At 43.3% G+C, this 21,970-nt stretch overlaps 2 protein-coding genes across 4 annotated transcripts in view; one reads left to right on the top strand and one right to left on the bottom strand.

Moving 5' to 3' along the window:
* NEK6 (NIMA related kinase 6) overlaps window positions 1–2,292 on the top strand; it is a 95,182-nt gene extending 92,890 nt beyond the window's left edge. For all 3 annotated transcript variants that reach the window (XM_079962203.1, XM_079962202.1, XM_079962204.1), the window contains one exon: window positions 365–2,292. In XM_079962203.1, coding sequence (XP_079818329.1) covers window positions 365–475 — 111 coding nt within the window. In that variant the 3' untranslated portion in view covers window positions 476–2,292. The remainder of the gene's footprint in view (window positions 1–364) is intronic.
* Window positions 2,293–3,182: 890 nt separating this feature from the next.
* The window catches only part of PSMB7 (proteasome 20S subunit beta 7), a 30,842-nt gene continuing 12,054 nt past the window's right edge, over window positions 3,183–21,970 (bottom strand). Inside the window, 3 exon segments of the mRNA XM_079962252.1 lie at window positions 3,183–3,412; window positions 6,319–6,470; window positions 21,388–21,446. Of these exon segments, the coding sequence (XP_079818378.1) occupies window positions 3,301–3,412; window positions 6,319–6,470; window positions 21,388–21,446 (323 nt within the window). The 3' untranslated portion in view covers window positions 3,183–3,300.

The raw sequence follows: 21,970 nt of genomic DNA, 5'->3' as shown, positions 1-21,970 counted from the left end.
CAGGCCCATTAGAGAGGGAAAGGGAGGTGAGGTTGGATTAATAAGTATTGAACAGTGAGTGTGGGAATTTTGAAACCTGCATCTAAAATGTTGGTATCCCCAGTCAAGTGTGCTACTCTCTAACTTGAGCATCTGTGAGTGTGTGTGCATGCATGTTTTGTCTTCAAACTGTCTTAAAATCCATGGAGCTGACCAAGGTCTACTCTAGAACTCAAGGGTGGTAGAATATTTTATTCATAGGCTGGCAGTGGAAGGCTTTGGGTGCCTTCAAATGGGAACGGGCCCCTCTTGCACCACCAGGCAGGTGCGCATGGTGATGGGCGGCAGGGTGTGTCTCACGGTCCTCTTGTTTTCCCCCTTGCAGTTGCGAGAGCTGGTCAGCATGTGCATATACCCAGATCCTGACCAGAGACCTGACATTGGTTATGTGCACCAGCTAGCAAAACAGATGCATGTGTGGACCTCCAGCACTTGATCGACGTGCTCCCAGAAAAGCCATCCCAGCGTAGTCTTACTTGAACCTTCTGTCTCGGACGAAACCAAGAGGTGCCTCGCCAATTTACATGGGAGAGTTAGCCTTCCTAGGAAGACGCTTCATGATTTCTGCTGGCCATTTGCAGGGGCGCTCACAGAGTGGATCCGCTCTAAGTGAAGGCTGTGAGATGCTGCTGCAAGGGTGTTACTTTTTAAAATAACACGTTACAGATATAGATCTCTTAAAAGATCCTTTCTTAAAACTGTTGTGTGTAATCTAGGTTAGGTTATTATAGCAAGGGTTTCTCATTTGTGTATTTGACACACCCCTTGTATCTTAACTAATGTGAAATATTGAAATAATTCCTTTGGTGAAATCACTTTATACTAATGTAAGAATTACAGTAGATTTTGTGTAATTTGTATAACTGCTACTTCTGCCTCTTTTGCAAACGGTTAATAGCAAATTCAGTTTTTAGTTCATATATTTTTTAAAAAAACATCCAGCCTGGAGTTTTTGTACTTCCCTCCTTTGCAATAATAGGGTCTGCTGAGGGAACATGTTTGAAGATTTTTTTAAAGAAATTGAAACTTTGTGATTAATATTTTGCAATGCATTTTATTTGTCACTATGGCTGCAGTCAGTGAGGCCTCAAACCAAAGCTCTTTTTTGTCCGTTTCTGTGCCGCTGCTGGCACAGATCTTGTGAGAATCTCAATAGCTAATATTACATGACCAGTGTTACTGCACGCAGAATACAGGGTTGGGGGGGGGGTAGAAAAGCTTTGTAAAATCAGTGGTACTTTGGCCATCTACAACTACCTTGAAGCAGTGTTCAAAACATAATGTAAAAGGGTATTACATTGACCATGCAATAAGGTAAGTTAAAATAGAATTCATTCATTTTAACTCAAATGATCACCCACACTTCTTGACTGTGAAGACTCATTGAAGAATGTGAATATTTTAAACAAGCTGATTTGAAGGACATATTAAGACTTTGCATTTACACATACTTTCAATCAGCTAAATTACTTCATTGACTTGGTAATTCAGTTTCCATTGGCCCAAGAAAGGTTTTGCTCAGGAAGCCAGCTTTCTCTTGCATCTGTCTTTTTTCTTTCCTTTCCGAGTAATGGTGCTCAATCAGCTTCAGTACTGAAGGATGCTATTTAGAGAAGGATGTCCACATTTCAGGGGCTGAAATGTGGCCTGGCCTCTGGGCTATTTTCAAAGCAGGTTTTTTTGCTGGAAATAAAGAATGGAATATACATGCATCTTTTTCAGTGGATTTCTGTGTAGCTCAGTCTGCCTTAAATTGAGAAGGGCAATGGCAACTACTAAGCAGTTCTGAAACAATCTACAAAGGGTAATAAGGCTAGTGTTTAATTGCTGTGAAAGATCCTGGCTGTGGAAAGCCACAGGGAAGTCCATCCCATCAATCTTGGTGGAAAGTCAGAATATTTCAGCTTTATTGTACAGCGGCAGCACATCTGCTTACAAACTCTCAGGTGCTGCTGCTGGTGGGTGTCTTTAAAAGCAAGGTAGTCTCTCCCTGGCACTGCAGGCTTCATTTGAATTTATATATAACCTGGTCTTGGGGTGCAACATGAAACTTCTGTCTGTTGGGCAATTCCATGTTACAGGTGTGTCTGCTAAAATCTGGTCTCATATACTTACTCCTTAAGATCTATTAGCGCTTAAGTACATGTATTTCCAAAGAATTTTTTGTGAATGTGCATTTTTAGATAAGATTAAATGATTTACAAAATAAACAATTTTCTTTGTAGAAAGAAAAAGGTGCCTGGTGTAAAAGCATATTGTCTGAGCACATATTTTTGCAATCTTGAGGAAAGAATTTCCCATGGTTACAGGCTGAAATGGTTGACCACTAAACCAAGGACTAGGTAATTGGTTCACATATTAAATACTGCAAATGTAAGTTTCAAGGGTAACAGGTAGGATAATAGCCATTTATCAAAGTTAGTTTGAATCGTACTGCGCTTCATACCGACTTTCTGCCTTTCCTCTTCCTTGGAAGTACACTTGTCACCTCATTTACCTGTACTATATCCCCCCAAAATAGCTTAGGTGTGGGGTGAGGTAAAGCCACTTGGGGCTGATTGGTGTAAAATCCAGAGCAACACGGGTTCCAGGGTCAAATAATTCCCACCTTATGTCTGTTACTTTTGCTTTGTTGCCTTACTAAATGATCTGTAACCCCCTGCCTCTGCTATACCTGCTTAAGGTACGTGAAAGTGCTCAGCAAAAAATGCTGTGACCACACTTTATTTATTCCTCTTGAGTTATGAAAAATATGGGAAATGAATGAATAAATATAAAAGAAATATAAAAGGATATTGTATTCAAAAACCAAGGAATCTGCTGAGCACCTTAAAGACCAACAAATTTACATCACAAGTTTTCATGACCTAAAACTTGCTTCAGCAGATTTATCTAATGAAGCAGGCTTTTAGTCCACACAATCCTAGGCTATTGCTTCTTGGTCACCAGACAGCTTCAGCATAAATACACCATTAGCACACAGGGGATAAGATCTGTTAACTTTTACATCTAAGAATGACTGCTGCTCTACTTGTGAAGTGGCTGGGGTCACATAATAGGCTGGATGTACAACTGGGCTGACCTACTGAAGCAAATAATCAAAATTATTTTTCCCTGCCCCAGTTATTACGCAAGTCAACCAGTCAATTCATATTGGTTTTTATTAAATCTGCATACAAAACATTAATGCCAGCATACAGATACAGAATTCATGTATGAAAATTCTCAATCCTCTTCCACTGCCCAGAAGTTTCCAGGAAGTCAAGATGTATCCATTGTTTGCACCGTCTCATCTGCCACTTCAAGATCCAAGGGTGTAACCTTCGTATAGAGCACACCTGTAGTTCCCCTCTCACAGCTGTATCGCCCTTGCCTGTTTGAGGGTGGAGAATAGAGAAACAATTATAGAGGGTAATGTGTGTCTGCCAGAAATCCCACTAACAAGGGGGGCAGATGGAGACTGAGATATATACTTAGATCTAGTTGCTGTACTGAGTAAAGTTGCCCTTTTCCCAAATAGAACACAGCAGGTTAATCGCCCCCTTCTGACTACCCACAGAGGAAACAAAACCACAAGGCCCAGAGTTACAAGTCACAACAAGCCAGACTCCAGCTTATTTCCTCTGCTGCAGGGCAGTTAGACGTAGGCCAAGAGGGAGGCATCTGGACACACAGATTAAAATACAACAGTTTAATGCTGCGTGTGAATACGTTCTAAGACAAAGTTATTGGAAAGGAAGACTCCATTTTGGAGCGGAAAGCCAAGTTAGAGCTTCGACCCCTGCCAAGAGCACCTCATTCTGTATTTGTAATCCATATCCCTCTTGCACTCTGGCTTTTGAAGAACCTCTCCTGGATAGAGAGAATGTCAGTGCCGCCAGTTAGCCCAGTTGGAGGCTATGAGTGGAAACCCCAGGTGACCTTTCCGGGGAGTTGTGGATTGCATTAGGACAGTGACCCAGAAAGCTGATTACAATAAGCCTTTTCTTTTTACAGAAGGTTACAAGCACAGGGAAAGTGGCTCCCGCAAAGACAGGATCCTTTTTCAAGGTCAGTCAGGAGTAGGTTCCCAAATGGTCCTTTCTAGTCTTTGAAAGAAGCAAATAGCTGCTGCCATGCAAAATGATGCAGTTCTTGTTATTGCCCACACTCTAGTGCAACTTCAAGAATAACCTGGTGCAAGGAACAGAATGGAAAACTGCACAGCAAAGTGGCTATTCCCTTGTCAACAAAAATGGAAAGTTCTGACTCTTCCCTACTTTGAAACAGCCATGTCCTTGGCAAAGACAAAGCAGATGTACAGGGAATACTGGTCTCCCTAAAGGGTCACTATCCCAGCTGCTGCCTTTTCACACCATACTATTTGCGCTGGACAATTGCACTTTAAGAAGATAAGAACAGCCTCCTGGACCAGGCCAATTGCCCACCTGGTCTAGCATCCTCTTCTCACAGTGGCCAACCACATACATGGAGGAAGCCCATAAGCAGAACATGAGCAAAACCACACTCTGCCCACCTGCCATTACCAGCAACTTGTCTTCCAAAGCATACTGCTGACAGTGGAGGCAGAACACGGGCGTCTTGGTTAGTAGCCCCTGATAGCCTTAGCCTCCCTTAACGGAATCACTGCCTCCTGTGGGAGCAGGTTCCACATGAAGTACTTTATATATCCTGATTCTTCCAACGTTCAGCTTCACTGCATGTCTAGGAGTTCTGTTGTGAGGGAGAAAACCTCCCTAGCCACTTTATGTCATGCATAATTTTATAAACGTCTATCAGGTCACCTCTTGCTTGCCTTTCCTGTCAACTTAAAAGTCTCAAAGGTTTCAACCTGTTGCTCCACCTTGATCATTTTAGTTGAACATTTCTCAACTTTTCCAACTCTACCCTTTTAAGGTGAGGGGACCAGAGCTGTGTATAGTATTTCAAAGGCAGTTCTACCATAGATTGGTATAATGGCACAATGATGTTTGCTGTTTTATTTTACATTCTTTTCCCAATGATCCCTAGCACAGAATTTGCCTTTTTTACAGCTGCCACACACAGGGTCAACATCTTCACTGAGCTATCCACTACAAACCCAAGGTCTCATTCCTGATCAGTAACTGCCAGTTCAGACCCTATGAGTGTATATGTGTGATGTGATATATATATATATATATATATATATATATATATATATATATATATGCCACAAAATACATCACCTTACATTTACACTCAACTGCCTTTGCTCCTTTGCCTCCCTTTTACTCAGTTTGCAGAAGGTCCTTTGGAGCTCTTCACAGTCTCAAATTGTTTTAGCAAACCGGAACAATTTAGCATCATCAGCAAATTTGGCCACCTCACTGCTCCCCCCTAAGCAAAGACAGTTTATAAACAAGTTAAAAAGCACAGGTCTCAATACTGATCCTTGGAGGTCTCCACTTTCTACAGCCCCACATTCTTTTCATACGGAGAACTGTCAATTTATAAGCAAGTCCCCATTTATGTGCAATCTATTTGTGCATGACTGCACACGTGTGGTGCCAGGGACCCAGAAGAGGTATCTGGAAATGGGGAGCAGCCTGAATCCTGGCTCACAAGGACACCCACCCCAGGGCTCTGGGGAGGTTCTACACACAAGCCAGGGGGCGGCAGGGCTTAATCAGCCGATGCGCTGGGAAGAGGCAACTGCAGCTGCCAGGCAGGGAGGCTGAGTAGCTCAACAAAGCCCTCCTGCCGCCCTTCAGGCTCATTCATGAGTAAACCCTCCTGAAAAGGTTGTCTTTGGGCTCTGGGGTTGGTCTCCTCACAAGCCACCAGGTGCTCCCCATTTTATGCAATTTTGCGTATGTGTGCAGGGGCCCGGAATGGAACTCCCACATAAATGATGAGCCACCTGTATTTCCACTCTCTTGGCTTCCTGCTATCTAACCACTTCTGATGTGCACGAGGGCCTCTCCTCATATTCCATAACTGCTCAGTTTATCTAGGAGTCTTTTGCACGTCTCTCGAAAAAGCCCTTCGTTCCTATTAAAATGAACTCCCTCCACTTTAGGAACGAGCAAACTTTCTCTTAGGCTGACAACTACTTCAGACAAAAAATTCTTGTGCATTTATTTTTCAGGAGTGCGTTTTAATGATCTAAGCTGGAACAGTGTGCAGCCTCAACAATTGGGATACAATTACCTGTAGCATTTCAACTACAAGTGTTTGCACTTGTAATCTGCCTGCTCCTGGTATCTGAAGGTTTAACTCTCTTGTCTGTGGAAACAATTGAAACAGGGACACACTCACCTCTTCCCCTTTTTGTTGGGCATATCGTAGGGACGGAGAAAGTCCAGCTTGTTCTTACTGAGGACGCAAAGATCAATGTTACTGCCAGAGCCCAGATCGTTGTATATGCCAGCTGCTATGGCATCTCTCACAAGCTGTTTGGCTTCTTCCTCCTAGGGAAAAAATTCAAAGTGGGTATCAGACATTTGCCCCCCTTCCCATATTTCCAAGCAATTGCACAATGCCAGCCATCAGCCTCCATTGGAGTGATCATCTCCTGAAGCAAAACTTGCATAGAAACCAAACGCAGGACAGGATCCGTTTGCAAGGCCCAAGATCCCTTCGGTAGAACCTGTGCAACTGGAAATATTACTCAATTCAAATCAGCAACGAAGTGTATCCATAAAGGCTGTAACTATTCCAAGGAAGAGAACACCCAAACCAAAATCCACTTGGGAAAGCAAGCAGGGGAAGGAGGGAATTTTGATCGAAGGGATGAGTAATTTGTGGTCCTCCAGATATTTTTGGCTGTGTTCAACGGCTGCTGGGAGTTGCAGTCCAGCATCATTTTCCCTATATGGTGCAAGGGGACCCATTTTGGTAAGAAAAGAATTAGCAAATTCATGATCACCCACTCTGGTGAGTCTGCACACTCACCGAAAGGCAAACTAACCTGACTTGGAAATGCCATTAAGAGAGACCACATTACTTAATCTTAAGTAACATCCTATGCAGGTAACCAAAGCTCACTCAATTTTTATGAGAGCAAACTCCTCCTTTTAATTGATTTTCCAGTAGAAAATTTATGTTTTTGCCACCAATACTCTGAACCAAATCACAGCAGAAAATGGCAAGTGATTCCCATTACATTAGCACCCTCTACAGGCCCACTGAGGGGAGGAAATTTGGATTTCAAAAGATGCTTGGGATAAGGATCTCCAGCGCAACGGAGGATGCTTACAAATGATGAATTCAGCATTTTTTAGGCGAGAGCCTCCTGGAATCAGCTAACATGTTACCGAAATGCCCTTTCCCAGGATTGCAGGGCATTGGGGACTTCCGGGGAGGAAAAAGGCAAACTAGTCATTGATTGCTGATACTCCTATTGGCAGAGATAATTATGTGGTGATTCACGATAACCAAAGTATTTATCTTGGTTACCCAAACTCCCTTTTGAGATAAGGGAGTTCAGGGATAAGCCTCACATGCTCAGAATAAAACATTCATCACACCAGAGGCAAAAGTTTTTGGAGGTGGAGTAAGAAACATTCACTGGGCCCACACACCACATAATAGCCCTTAGATTAGGGTACCAGATTGGCAAAACCTACTTTTAACTATTTCTAAGACTGGAAATAAATATAAAGTGGATTTTCTATCTGCTAGTTAATTAGCACCCAGAACATAAAAAAGCACTAAATGACACTAATTAAGAGGCTAAAAAAAAAACCAAAAAGCTTATCTTAATCACTGGTGACTAAGAAAGAATACAACTTATTAAGATGACTCTGAATCTGTTTTAAATCTTTATACTGCCTGTAAGTCTCCATCTTATGCATACTGTGTTGGCTGTGAAAACAAAACTGAATCTTATATGTTTGAGAAAGGAATTGTATATATAAAGAAGCAGACACAAGCTTCTTGTGAACCAGATACTGCCAAGGGAGAGATTAATAGAACCCAATACGGCAAAGACAACACCAAATGCCTCATTGATTGTTGGTATCATATGCCAACTACTAGATGAACAACTGACAGAAGTTAAGAGCTGAAATGCATAGAACATTAAAAAAAAGATTTGATACATCAGATTAAAGAATGCTCAGAACCTGTGGAAAAAGATATGGACCCATATCTGCCTGAACATGCAATGACATCCATATAGCTGTCTGGAGGAATGCAACGATATCCATATAGCTGTCTGGACAGTGGATGTTGCTATGATGATGAAGGGACTTATGAATACAGACATTAAGAGACAACCGGAGATGGCAAAGATGGAGCTGAGAGAGAAAGGGCCTTGGGTACAAACTGAAGTGAACACAGAAGAAAAAGCCTTTAAGCTTTTGGCGATTGGTTTGGAAAAAGAATGGAAGTGGAAGAAGTGTTTCCCCTTTTTTCTTAAAGATGAGGCATGGTCAACCGGAAATAGTACTTGAATATATGGAATTGGGTAAGAATTAATAAAGACACAACAAGTAAACAAACATGGACTATTATACAGTACTATTAAGATCTGTCGGAATCCTTGAGAAATTCATCGTATTGGAACAGAGAAGAACTATTTTGGACATTTAATGAGAATAATATTGAAGAGCTCCTTTTGGACTTTTTGGGTATAAAAGGGCAAATTTTAGGTGCCTGGTATAGAAGATTGAGAAAACAACACATAGCAGGCTGAGGAACAGCTGGACATCAATACAGCTAGATGTTATTCTGGAGTACATACTTTGAATTCAAAGGACCCAATCTGAAGTGCTGGTTTTGACCTTTAAAGCCTTAAACGGCTCAAGATCGCAATACTGTACCACTTTCCATTTGAACCTGGACCCTGAAATCATTCTTCTGAGGCCCTTTTCCATGTGGCTCCTCCATGAGATGTCTGGAGGGTGACAACACGAGAACAGGCCTTCTCTGCAGTGGTTCCGCATTTATGGAATGCTCTCCCCAAGGAAGTTTGCCTGGCACCTTCATTATACACCTTTAGGCACCAGGCAAAAACGTTCTTTTTTAACCAAGCTTTGGTTGATTTAATTGACATCCTATGCCCGTTTAAGAAATTGGGTGTGGGGGGTTATTGTTTTTATTTTGATTATATATTTTGTAGGTTTTTATTTTGAGTTTGTTCTGTGAGCCGCACTGAGACCTCAGAGTATAGGGTAGTATAGTAATTAATTAATTATTTTTTAAATTAAATTGTGCCTGTTCCCAGCAGTTGTTCAGCACTCTCCAGAGATTCCCCACAAGAGGTGCTTCCTGCAGAGGCCCCAAAGAGTCTCACAGCTCAATTGTGACACAGGCAGAGAGGTCTGCATTCTGCTTGCCTCATTTGCTTCCACCGAACAAAATGATTATTCAGAACACACTCAAACTAAGCTTTGTCCTGGTTCAGAATTAAAAGCAGAAAAGCAGAAAGATGAGCTTCCAGGATTTTTGTCATCAAATATGAGTCCTTAGACAAGCCTCAGATGTGTTCATGTGACCCTATCTCAGCTACATCCCTCAGTTTAGCAAGAAAAAAAGATGTACTGAAATAAGCAAACATAATACTTGACACCACCAGAAAAACAGAGGCATTCTTCCTCAGACTGAAAATACAGCTGCCTGTCTGCCCTGTGCCAAATTCAACACTATTTTAGCATTCTTTCAAAGCCATCTTGCGTGTCTAAACTGACAAAACCAAACTCCACTTTACCAAATCAAGTGCCACCATCAGGCCCACGTAACACTTTTAACATCCATTTTATTAAATCCTATTAATTAAAGAAACAGTTGCATACGAGTGGAATATTGTTTTTGCTCAAGAATGGCACTGTGAAACACTGCTCAGGAAAAACTGGCCCTGCATATATGCCACATATGCTAATTCCTACCACCGAACGAAGTTTTTAAAGCTGCAAAACAGAGGTGTATATTGAATGTGCTGACAGTCGCAGTCTTAACGATGGTAGCACAAATGACGCAGGGCAATAATTAATCTAAAAAAGTACCCTAAAAGTTCTGAGTATATAAAAGGAGCACTTCCTCCTTTATGGTTGCAAAGCCCAAGCTAACTGGGAATATCCTTCTCTGGGGCCCACGGCTGCTCCTTAAATGAGATTACAGTAAGAGTGATGGACTGTAATACAAGTCAGCTGTGACAAGCAGCCCTTTATGGAGCGCTCGGCTTGCCTCCATTGCTGCATCACGCAATGGGTCCCAAGGCTCCAATGTGCTCCTCCATTTACCGCCACATGACAAATGGGCAGCACTTGTAAAAGGCACAAAGAGGTCTGGACCAGCCATGTAATGGTCACCACAGATGTGCCAAACTGCTGGAGGGGGGCACAGCAGACCCCCAAGTTCATTAAACTGACCAGTAATGGATCTCTCAAAACGTATCTGAGGAATTGAACAGTAAAGGCTAAAATAAATAACTCAGCATGAAGGCTCATCCGAAATGGTGTTTGATAAATTATTTATAACTGAGGACATTGTCTGCATTTAATTTTGGAGCTACTGGTAGCATCTTTAAAAGATGATTTATGTGTTGTAATGCCATTAAACTCTATATTGGCCCACTGCTGGCTGTAAAGTCTGCTGAGATTTAGAGAATGAGTTTTAAACTGTCACTGCAACATCATAGTAGAGAGAGGACGGTATTAAATCTTTACTTTAAACCCGTTATCAGGAGAGTTGCATTTTGTAGATGCTCCAAAACTGATAGATTACCTCCCTCTCCAACAGCAGTGGCAAGAGTCCCAAAGTCAGCTCTGTTTCTCCCCTTCCCTTCCCCAGGACACAACACTTCCACGTTTGTTTTACAAGTAAGTGCCTTGGTCACTTCACTGATTTGCAGGTGGAAGAGTACAGAGCACCCTAATCCACATACAGGAGAGACAACTCTGCAAGTGAAAAGGCAGGCTGGCTGTGTCGCAAGCAAAGAAGTCACTTCACCATCTACAAAACGTTACGCCAGAACTGCCTCACGTCCATTTCTGGATGTCTCTTTCCTTAGAAAAAATAACCTGGGACTGTTTGGAGAATGCCAGTCCACTGAAATGGGGCGAGAGGTGAATACATTTCTATATATTTAGAGCCTGCATAAAGTTATTTCAGCTTTTCATCATCCAGCTACTCCAACCTCATGAAAAGGTGCCTATAAATTCACCAACAGTATTTTGGGTTGTCTGTAAACAGCTGCATCCTGACATTTTGAAACACATCACCATAGTTCCAGTGTGGAAGAATGGAATATGTTCTATGCCCTCACTATATATATAAAAAAGATAAAATGTACAAATTACTTTAAGTGAGAATCTGAGAGAGATAACTGGGCTGGAGAGGGGGGCATTCGGGAGGTCAGAGCGGCAGTAAAATCTATACAGAAGTGCTGGGAGTTTGGGACTAGCAAAACGATAGCTCTTGAAGGATACCAAAGCCTAGAGAAGGATAATTAGACCATGGAAGAGTAATCGGCAGCCTCGGTTGTATAGAAATGTGGATATGCCTGTCTTCTGGGAGAAACTCTGTCGAGATCAATACATAACTGGAAGCGGAGCTAAATCTGCTGGGAAGCTCAGGAAGAGAACCAGCCCAGCGCAGCTGCTCCGTATCAAAAAGGTTTGATTACTTCCTGCATCCCCTCCCTTGTTTTATTTTATTTTTTAAAAGGAGAGGGAAGGCTGGAAGCCCCCAACTTCAACTGACAGAGACATACAGGCTTATAGAGACCTGAGTTCTAATGCTCCTTATTTCCCAAAGTACAATAGGAGGGGAAAGCAATTCAGATATTGTTGCTTTGAAGCACAACCTCCTAGTGGAATAAGATGGCAAGATTATTGCTTTCTTCTGACTTTAGCTTTCAAGCAATCACCCAGAAACTGCTGAAGCAATTGTTTTATTTGGGACAAGGGAAATTTGTGGTGCCAGTTCTCCACTCCATCCAACGCTTTTCACACAAGTTCCTAAGTCATCAAGAAACACAAGTTTTGTAACTGGAGAACACTGCTGTCTGCTATCACAAGGGCAGGAGACCAGGGGCAGAGGAAATCAACGTGAGGTCACCCCACATACACCAAGTCTCCATTTGCTAAAATCAAAGAGACAATTTCCTACAGCAGGGATGGGGAGGCTGTGGCCCTTTAGGTGTTGAACTAAAGCTTCCATCATCCATCACTACTGGCCCAGGCTGGCTGGGGCTGGGGGAAGCTGGAAGTCCAACAACATCTGGAGGGCAACAAGTTTCCCTTCCTCCCCCACCCCACCCCACAACGAATCATCTAGCATCCATGGAAAGGAGGCGATCCAAGGTGCATTGATTTACCCAGGAATCCAAGTGAGCTTGGTGGGACTTACTTCCAAATCACGATTCATAGGATAGCACTCAAAACTTATTTTGCACTCAGTACCCCAGCTGTATTAATTTAAAAGTAGTAACGGGTATTAAAAAAAAAAATCAGTACAGGATATATACTCTCATATTAATTTAGTGAGTTACGTAATGAAAGGTCAAACTTGTTCATGAACTGATGCATTGAAGGACCCATAAAAAATAATGCAGCACAGAAGCTTATGCTGCCATACAAATAATTTTCAAAATGGGCACCACTTTATCCAAGCTGACTAGATTTACTCCTGTACTGACCCTCACCCAATTAAGCAATTTCTTCCTTGCATCCAGAAATAGCTGGATGAAGTGACCCTAACCCGGCCTCCAGCATATAATGCTACAGCAAGCTGTGTACATTTGTGAAGCATTTTACCTCACTGGTGATATTCCTAATGCAGCAGAGCCAGGCTGTTCTGGTTACCATTCAGCAGCAAGGAGTAAAAGCATCAGGAACACAAAAGACTCACTTCTCAGTTCCACACTGGGAACCGAAAGGTGGTGGATTTCCATGTTACAGACCAAATGCCATGTGAATGTTTGCTTCAATGAGGCAGGAAATCAAACAGGTGGTGTAACCACACTGTAATCTTCCAGATCTCAATGCAAGAGAAATTATGAGGTCATGGGTCCTCCACTCTTGTTTGAGAATTTAAACATCTGGGAGTGGGGGGGCGTGTTGTCTAGGATACCTATACAGTGGTGCCTCGCAAGACGAAAAGAATCCATTCCGCGATTCTCTTCGTCTAGCGGTTTTTTCGTCTTGCGAAGCAAGCCCATTGACGGCTTAGCGGATTAGCGCTATTAGCGGCTTTTAGCGGATAAGCGGCTTAGAAAAAGGGGGGGGAGGGGGGAAAGTCGGAAAAACTCGCAAGACATTTCGTCTTGCGAAGCAAGCCCATAGGGAAATTCGTTTTGCAAAGCGCCTCCAAAACGGAAAACCCTTTCGTCTAGCGGGTTTTTTGTCTTGCGAGGCGTTTGTCTTGCGGGGCACCACTGTATAGCTATGACAGACAGCATAGACACACAAGCTTTGGCAACAATAAATAAACAAGAGTTTGTTTCATCACGAGAATTCACTCCTTGTATGGGTGCTGATATTTGAAGTGTGCTTTGCACAACAGTAAACTCTGCATGCATGGATGAGACTTCCTGGCAGTAATGCTGGCCTTGACCATCAACGTGTGTGCTGCTGCTGCAGCTTATCCTTGGCTCACATTCTGGCACAGCAAACCTTCAGGCCGTTCTGTTAACCACATTTTACAAGAACACAGGCGCTCTGCAACGGGTTACTGCAGGTAGGAGCATTTCAGAGAAGCAAGGAAACATTACTACTTCAGCCACGCCACACACCATGCAAACCCACCTTTTCTGACATAACAATAAAGTGGAAAAAAGAGGCTGAATCTCCAAATGGAATCACAAGACACACAGGTCAAAAGTAGCATTCTTTCACCCCGTGTTACAAAACTCGATCTGAAGCAGGCCAAGGTTCAATATAAGAGTCCTTGCCTTTGGGGCATTTAGCAAAAATGTTGTGCTGTATGATTTGTCTTCTGCACATTGTAAACATCTAAAAACAAATTGTAAACAAACTTACTGGGCTTTGTTCTTCAGATCCTCCCTGAATCAGCCATTTCTTAAAGCCTTTAATTACAGCTGGCTGAACCTTTGCTATTTTCACAACACACTAGTACAAACACACGCAAGCCAGGCCTCCCCTTTCTCATATCTACATCACAAGTATAATAAACCATGTTAATATTTCATACCAGTGTGAAATATGCTGGAGTATCAATTCAACATCTGTTCTCTTTAGGGTTCTGCAGTCCCGCAGTGGCCCTTTCAATTTGTAATTGAGTTCTATACTGAATTAATCAGCAGTTTATCTTTTTTAGTAAAAAATATCTTCTCCACTAACCTGAATTTACATTAACAATTTATGTTGAATTACCTGCCAAGGCAGAAATGTATGATTCTAGAACTACCATTCAGTAAGGCTGGCTCCTCTTATTTCATTCTTATATGAGCAGCCACTGCCATTCTGCTGGATAAAACCTCACAGAGCCAGCCTCCACCTGAATTTTCAAGGGGCTTTCATTTACTACAAGATAAACACAAATGCACAGGCATATTTAATTTGTTACTGATACAAATTGTAGCAAACGGAACCAAGATCTGATTGGAAGCAAAATCCAAGCAAGCAAATGCTGTGAGAAAAAAGCCTTGATTTTATAAATCTTCTTAATCCATCCTCTCACAACTGCAGTGAGGAGCTGGATCTGTGTGACAGCAGAAAGGTGGAAATGGACAGAGAACCAAAAAGAAAAAGAAAAGGCAGCTTGCAGAATTGTGAACGGTGTTATAACAGCAACCCTCTGTTGGGTATTAAGGTGTATTTGTTCATGTTTTACTGTCAACAGGGAAAAAAATCAATCTTAGAGGCAGGGGAAGAGTCCACAACCACATCATTAAAGTATTCTGGGAATTCCAATAAAACCTCTCTCCAAAGTTCACAACAAATATTTCCCTACCCCTACCCCCTCCTCCACTTAGTATTTCTTGGCTCTTTGCATACAAAATGTATTTTGTATTAAGAACTCTTGCTTGCTGCAGAAGCACCAAACCAGTCTTGTATTATGGGGGGGGGGGGATTTTTTCCAGGAAAATCTCACCATTTCATTCAGTTCGAGAAACAACAGTAATACAACTTTTGTTTGAATACTTGGCTCCTAAGAAATGCATCAAAAATAATTACCTGTCTGGCATACCTACTCTGCGACGAGTGAAAGCGATCACCAGATTTCAACAGTCCACTGTGAGCAGACCTGCTCATATAATAGGCACTAACTTCGTTTCCACGAAGTTCAGCGGGCTGTTGCTGCTGCACCTCTCAGCTTAAAGGTGCTACAGTTCAGCATACATTTTCAAATTATACACAGTACTAAAGAAAACTAGCAAGGAACTGCAGGCCTGCCAGTGTTAACAGAAATCAGACCCTTAAGGTAACTTTGGGTGGGATTCACTTTAGAAACCCCGTGGGGAAGTCCTATGCAAGCACTTCAGCTGTTGCAAAGGGGCTTTCCTCTCCCCCCTTCCCCTTGTGTGGGCCCTGAAATTGGGGGGGGGACCCCCTGGAACCCTACATGGGGGGAGAAAAGGGGAATCATTTCATCTGCCTAGCTGAAATACTTCTGCAGATGGAACACTCATAATAGTGTGACGTTTTATTCCACAGTTTATGTATTATTTCCTTATGGGAGAACACTGATGAAACAGCTCAAGGTACTCAATCACTGGAAAATCCCCCCCCCCCCGTTAAATAAAAAATAAAAAAGAGTTTTTTCTATAATTAGTTCCACAGGATTATTTTTTTGTGCATGCCAGGTAGAAAAATTCATGCCAGGTAGAAAGTTCCACCGGTGAAGGAAAATCCAAATTAGCACCCCCAATTACGTTTGTATTTAAGAGAGGGAAATGGGGAGATGAAGTTTGGAGAAATACCAGCATCCTTGCATGAATCTTCACAATTCCTGCCCCAGAGAAAAAGGCAGAGAGGCTGCGGCCGGCAAGGCAAAGTGCAAGCACCAAACACCAGAGATACACAAAGGGGTGGGCGCTCCCCCTCCCCCCCCCCGCAAAGGGCCCCCGTTTTGAAACGCATTCTGCATAAGCTGTGTGTGCTGCCAGTGGGGATGCAGGTTGCTCAGGCAGCAGCTCTGCCGCTTAATGCAGGCTGTCTCCCTTGATCTCCGCCGTCTGCTGGCAACCCCCCCCCCCCCAGCACGCGGCCACCTTCCTATGGAGTCATTAAAACACCAAGTGTCAACTGGGGGGATTAGCCAGAAGACACCCACACCTGAGCCCTGTGGCAGGGACACGGGCATTTTGATCAGCCCCACTAATGAAGCCAGCATTCATATGCAGCGTGTCACCGCTCCAGAGTGTCAGTCACTCACACAGGAAGCCTAAATGAGACTGATGAGGCGCCAGCACCTGATCAAGTTTTAAGTTTCGGCGATTGTCAAAAAACAAACAAAAACTCCCAACTATCAGCATTGCTGTCAGCCATTAATCAGGCGCCCAGCCGCAAATAATTATGTCCGTCATTTCCTTCACTCTCCACAACCTCCCCACCTGAGCCCTGTTCTTTCACATCCATCCTGAACTACAGATCCTGAATCTTCCACCGTTTAAGTCCAGAAAAGCAGTCCATTGGCCAGTCCACCCTTGCACTCTAGAGCTGTGGTTTCAAAACGCTCTGGGAGGCAGGAGGCTGGACTGTGTCTTTCCACAGACCTTGCAGTGCGTGTGAGATCTGCACACAGAACCCACCAGCCACCCTCGTCCTATTAAAGCAGAGGGGTTTCACATTCCGCTGCAGTGGGAATGTGAAGAGAACTGCAGACAATGCATTTGTCATGGTGCTTGCATGATGGGAACAAGCTTCTGGGGAGTGGCTACAGCTTAACAGCTTTCAGGCCAAATGCCTCACATCTGCAAACAAAAACAGATTTCAGATGGCTGGCTGGGCTGGGCTGCAGAGGCCACTTGCCAGGCTTCCAATGTTCAAATCCAACATGTGGGGCTGAATGTGGCGTTCTGAATGATGCTTTCTTTTAGCCCCCACGGCTGAAAAAGGCGTGGGACAGCACTTGCTGTTTTTCACTGGGGGCTCACTTGTGCTTTGCATGACTGTCTCTAATATACATAGTGCACGGCCCTTAAGTGCAGCGATACAGAGGCTCTCAAGTTCCAGAAGCTGCATCTCCAGAGCCCTTTTTCACATACAGCCATGCCTCATGCTACGTTTGCTTCAGGTTGCGCGTTTTCAGGTTGCGTCCCACGGCGACCCGGAAGTACCAGAAAGGGTTACTTCCAGGTTTCACCGCTCGTGCATATGCGCAAAATGACGTCGTGCGCATGCGCAGAAGTGGCAAATCGCAACCCACACCTGTACAGACACGGGTTGCGTTCTTTTCAGGTTGCGAACGGGCCTCCGGAACGGATCACATTCGCAGCCAGAGGTACCACTGTGAACAATTGTTAGGAAGTGCAAAGTATCTGATAATACACCACTAGCCATAGAATGGAATGCAAGACCTTCTTCAGAGAAGGGCCAATCCTAACAACAACATAAATAATATGTCAGCATGCTGGACCAATGAAATCGGACAGCACAATGCTTCTCCCACCCCAACACGACAGACCAAACTGCCACAATGGGAACAGCAAACTGCTAGAGAAACTATTTCTAAAGTCAGGTCAAGGCTGCGGGAGGGGAAAAACTTCAAACTGCTAAACGGTGAGTAAATGTGACTGTAAGGAAGGACTGCAGCCCAGCAGGCAATTCCACCTCTTCTGAGCTGACTTTCCCTTACCTTCCTGTCTCCTCACACTCCTCCTCCCCTTCAGTCCTCATCAGCTGTAGTCCAGCTCTGTTGCCCTGTTAGCAAGATGCCCAGCAAACCTACCAGCATTCAAGAATGTGCCCTTGTCTCCTTCCACAAGTCCTGCATACCATGCACCAGTCCTGCAAACTCAGGGGTGTTTCCAGGCAGAAATGAGAAACAAATCAGCATGGTTCATCTGGGCCAAGATTAATTCTGGTCCGTTTGTCTCCAAGCCTCTAAAAAGTATGGCAATATTTAACCACAGAAAGAAAGAAAGAAAGAAAGAAAGAAAGAAAGAAAGAAAGAAAGAAAGCCTTTTCTGTCATGTAAGGTTCATATGATTGCTAAGGATATGAACAGCTTCAAGATTACTGGAGATTGGAAGAAGAGCTACCCATATAAAAATGCCACCATATCTCCTGGAAGCAAGAGGAAGCAGCATATTCCCTCACACAGCCTCTCCCCAAGGTTGCCCAACCTACATTTAATCTCAGTTAAAATGAATAAGCATTAAATGTTTAGATGTTAGTCTTGCACAAGGGTAGAGGGGGAAAAGTCCCTAGGGGCCTAGGAATTTCCCCTTCTGGAAGATGCTACAGAATGCAAACAGTATAACCCTGCTCCAAGAATTCAACCCAAGCCATCAATAGCTATACCACTCTCCCATTCTTATTTCAGGCAAGTTTAGGTGCACATGTGAACAACTGTGCTTGCCCTACAGTGGCCAGGGGCTCAACCTCCTGTCTGAAGCATCAACAACATGACTGAGCTTTAGGCCTAAAGCAGTTGCCATCCTTGGAAATCCGTAACAGCCCCTCTGGAGGCCAGCATCCCACCACTGATCTATCCTGAGAAGGCTCGACAGACAGACTCTGTGCTGCAGCCTAAGGAAGGGCTGTCACACTTGGCACCAACAAAGCCACTTGCTACCTAAAACTCAAGACGCGGTCGGAGGTGCGGGGGGGGGGGGGGACAAGCCCTGCTGGTGTGAGGATGCCTGAGGCAGTGGTAGAAGCTTCAACAACTCATCTTCAAACGGCAGAGAGCCAGGGCTGGAGAAACCTGCAAAAATTGGCTAAGCCTGCAGTCCTGGTTTTTTTTAAGTCGAACATCTTCAAAGTCTGCTATTCTCACTGTAGGGCACAGCAGCTGCCAGAGCAGGTTTGATCCTCTCAGCTTTTGGCAGCTCTCAACTTGAAATTCCAGCAAAAGAAATTTTTCAAGTTGCTATTATTGCCTGTCAGATTTATAAATATTGTGCACTATGTGTTGTGGCACGGCTCTCTGGGGACGCTGGCGCATGCCAAAAGCGTAACAGAATGAAAAAAAACAGTTCCTTGTCTTCAAATAAATGCTAATTTCTTTAACTGTGCTCACACGATGCTTTTGGTGAACGGCTTCAGTAGTACAGAATATATATCAGAGGGGGTGGGGGCTGATTGTCTTTTCCTGCAGTATTCAGCTGCTGATTTCATTAAGCTTGTTTAATTAGATTCCAGATGCTAATTTGCAAGTTGATACCAGAGGGTGCAGGACTGTTTGCCTTTGAATCTTTTCTGTGCGATGTGATGGTCTTGAAGAAGACCGCTGGCCGCCCTTTGAAAGCTCTATCAATATATTCTGACAATTAGCAAACAAAGGAGCTGCATTAATCTTGACAGGAAAAATATTAATTTTCTACACATTTTAATGACCATGGCACCAAGATTTTTAAAGTTCTTTTCACTGCATGTGCATCAGCAGTTGACCAATTCAACATTAGCACACTGGAGTGGTACAGAGATTTACCAAATATTGTTCAGTCTTTTCACAGAGGAGCTGTCTTCATGCAACCTGTTATGCTACTAAACCTTCCAAGAATTTGTGCTAGAGAACACCCATCTAAAAGGGGTACTTCATTCTGGCCAAGATAGAGCTTCCCTTCATAGTTAAAAACAGCACATACACAAACAGAATTCTAGTCTTTTTGCCATCCAAATCCACATGCTCTGGGTAGTCCACGCTATCTATAGTAGTCAGAGCAGGATACAATTCTCTCCCTCCCATAAAACCAGATTAGCCAATAAAACATTTTTTTTCCAACTAGGGAGAGGAGTGGCTGGAAGATGAAGGAGAAGGAATGGGGCAAGAGTGGAGGGGATCCTCACTCCAATTCTTCCATATAAACCCCAAAATGTGGTTATAAGCTGTTTCAAAATGGAAACTTGCTTCTTTCTTCTAGTCAGAGGACAGAGCAAGCTGCTCTGTCCAAAGCATTAATATAGTAATGGTGATGATCTTTGGATGAAGAGTGGTATGGAAATTAATAAACCAGTAAAATCATAAACAAACAAAAAGACTGCCAAGGCAGTACAGTCAGGTGTGAAGACCCTGGGACAAATGGGGCAGCCCCTCTTTTGTAATGCTTCTGCACCTTGACAAGTGACACCACAGGCACACAAAGTATTGGTCTTCTCCATTCTCAATCAAGAATAAAAGCTCAGAATTGCTGGGTTGGCACTGGCCTGCTAATCTGAGTCTTGTGTGCAAGGGTGACACAGGAGCCTGGCCTATCTAGGAGATGTTCACTGTGAGTTAAGTAGTGATATTACCAGGATAGCAGCAGTTAAGATCCAACTCATTAAGACAATCACCCATCAAGTAAAAATGTTGGGCTGAAGGTGACTGCTTTCCCAAGACAAGCTGTCAGCTTCAGCTGAGTGCTGAGTCACATTTTGCTCTTCTCTGTGAGGATAAATAGAACCTCCAAGAGCGAACACCTCTGGCAAGGGGCAGGTAGGGGCTCTTCCATTACTCTGCACTGGGCTTCCTTCAAAGGACTCAGAAAGCAAAGTACATTATTTTCAGATACTCAGAGGCAGCAGCACCAGCTACCATGGCCAACCAAAATTAATGGATTCCTGTTTATGCTCAATTCAGCAGCCAATTAAAAATGCCGCTTGATTGTGTGCATGACAATTGGTTAAATCAGGCTGGCCTTTAAGCAACTAGAAACTTACTATTTCTGCTCCCATTTTTAGCCATTCTGCTGTTTCAACACACAAATATGGTAGTGAGGATTTCACCCTTGACAAGCTGGGAGTAGAGAACCACTAAGCCACAAAAAGTAACTTCAATGCCCATCTCCACTTAAAAAACCCCTCAAGGGCACAGAATGTGGCTTTGTGAAGAACATGCACAGACCCAATAATCACCCATACCTTCCACTTTTGGCCTCATAGCTTAAAGAGTCAGGCACAAAATATCTGGAAACACCAGCATTTGAGGAAACATCAGGTATGTGTTTAACACATCCTACAGAATTCCTGCAATTCCATCCACAAGGGACAGGTGTCAGACTTGCACGGATTTCTCCATAGGTACACACATTTTACAGTTTTGTGTCTAACTCAAGTTTTGTGCATATTTATTAGCACAGAAACAATGCTTTGGATAACCCCCACAGAAGACAACAAAGTGACTCTTCAGACTGTTGTGGCATTGCTGTAACTGAAAACCAACCATTAAGGATCATTCAAAGGACCCCCCCATCCTACAAATCGCACTATGCTACTATCACAATTATACAAATAAAACAGTGGGAGCGCAGGAGGCGAAGAGGGTGTTTACCTCCATGTCAGGCTTGAATTTGTCCTCAAAAACTGCCATGGCTGCCAATGAACCTGAACCTGAAAAGAGCAAGAAGTTTTCGTTTTAATTTTTTCATTGCATCCAATACACCATTGTGGTTTTCAAATGACAGAACAGAAAAGGCGACAGCGAGACAAGAACTTTACAAATACTGATTTACATTCCTATACATTTGTTTTGCTACTTAGAGCAGCATCTCTTGTCCTAGCTCAGTAACAAATGGAGCCTTACTCTGAAGAAAGGCAAAGGGAAAAAGCAGGTTGATAACTCCCAACAAGCTCCCAACGGAAGCCGTTCCAGGGTTTAGTGGGAGCAAGTTCAGCTTTTATTTCTTGAACCCAAGCCCCCTTCCCAAATGCTTTTGAAAATATTCTCAATATCAAAAGTGAATAGTGGTGTGGTATGGCAGAGAGGGTGGTGGGTGGTCCTGCTGTTCAAGGCAAGTAAAAAAATCCTACTGGGTATATGACCAAGGCTTTAGAAGCAGCAGAAGCACCTCTCTAAATCCTGGAGTTTTTATATATATATATATATAGATTGGGGCAACATTTCTAGAACAGCT

The sequence above is a fragment of the Podarcis cretensis genome (assembly GCF_951804945.1).
Source record: "Podarcis cretensis genome assembly, chromosome: Z".
Lineage (NCBI taxonomy): Eukaryota > Metazoa > Chordata > Lepidosauria > Squamata > Lacertidae > Podarcis > Podarcis cretensis.
Note: the sequence above shows the minus strand (reverse complement) of the source record. Positions and strands in the feature narration are given on the sequence as shown.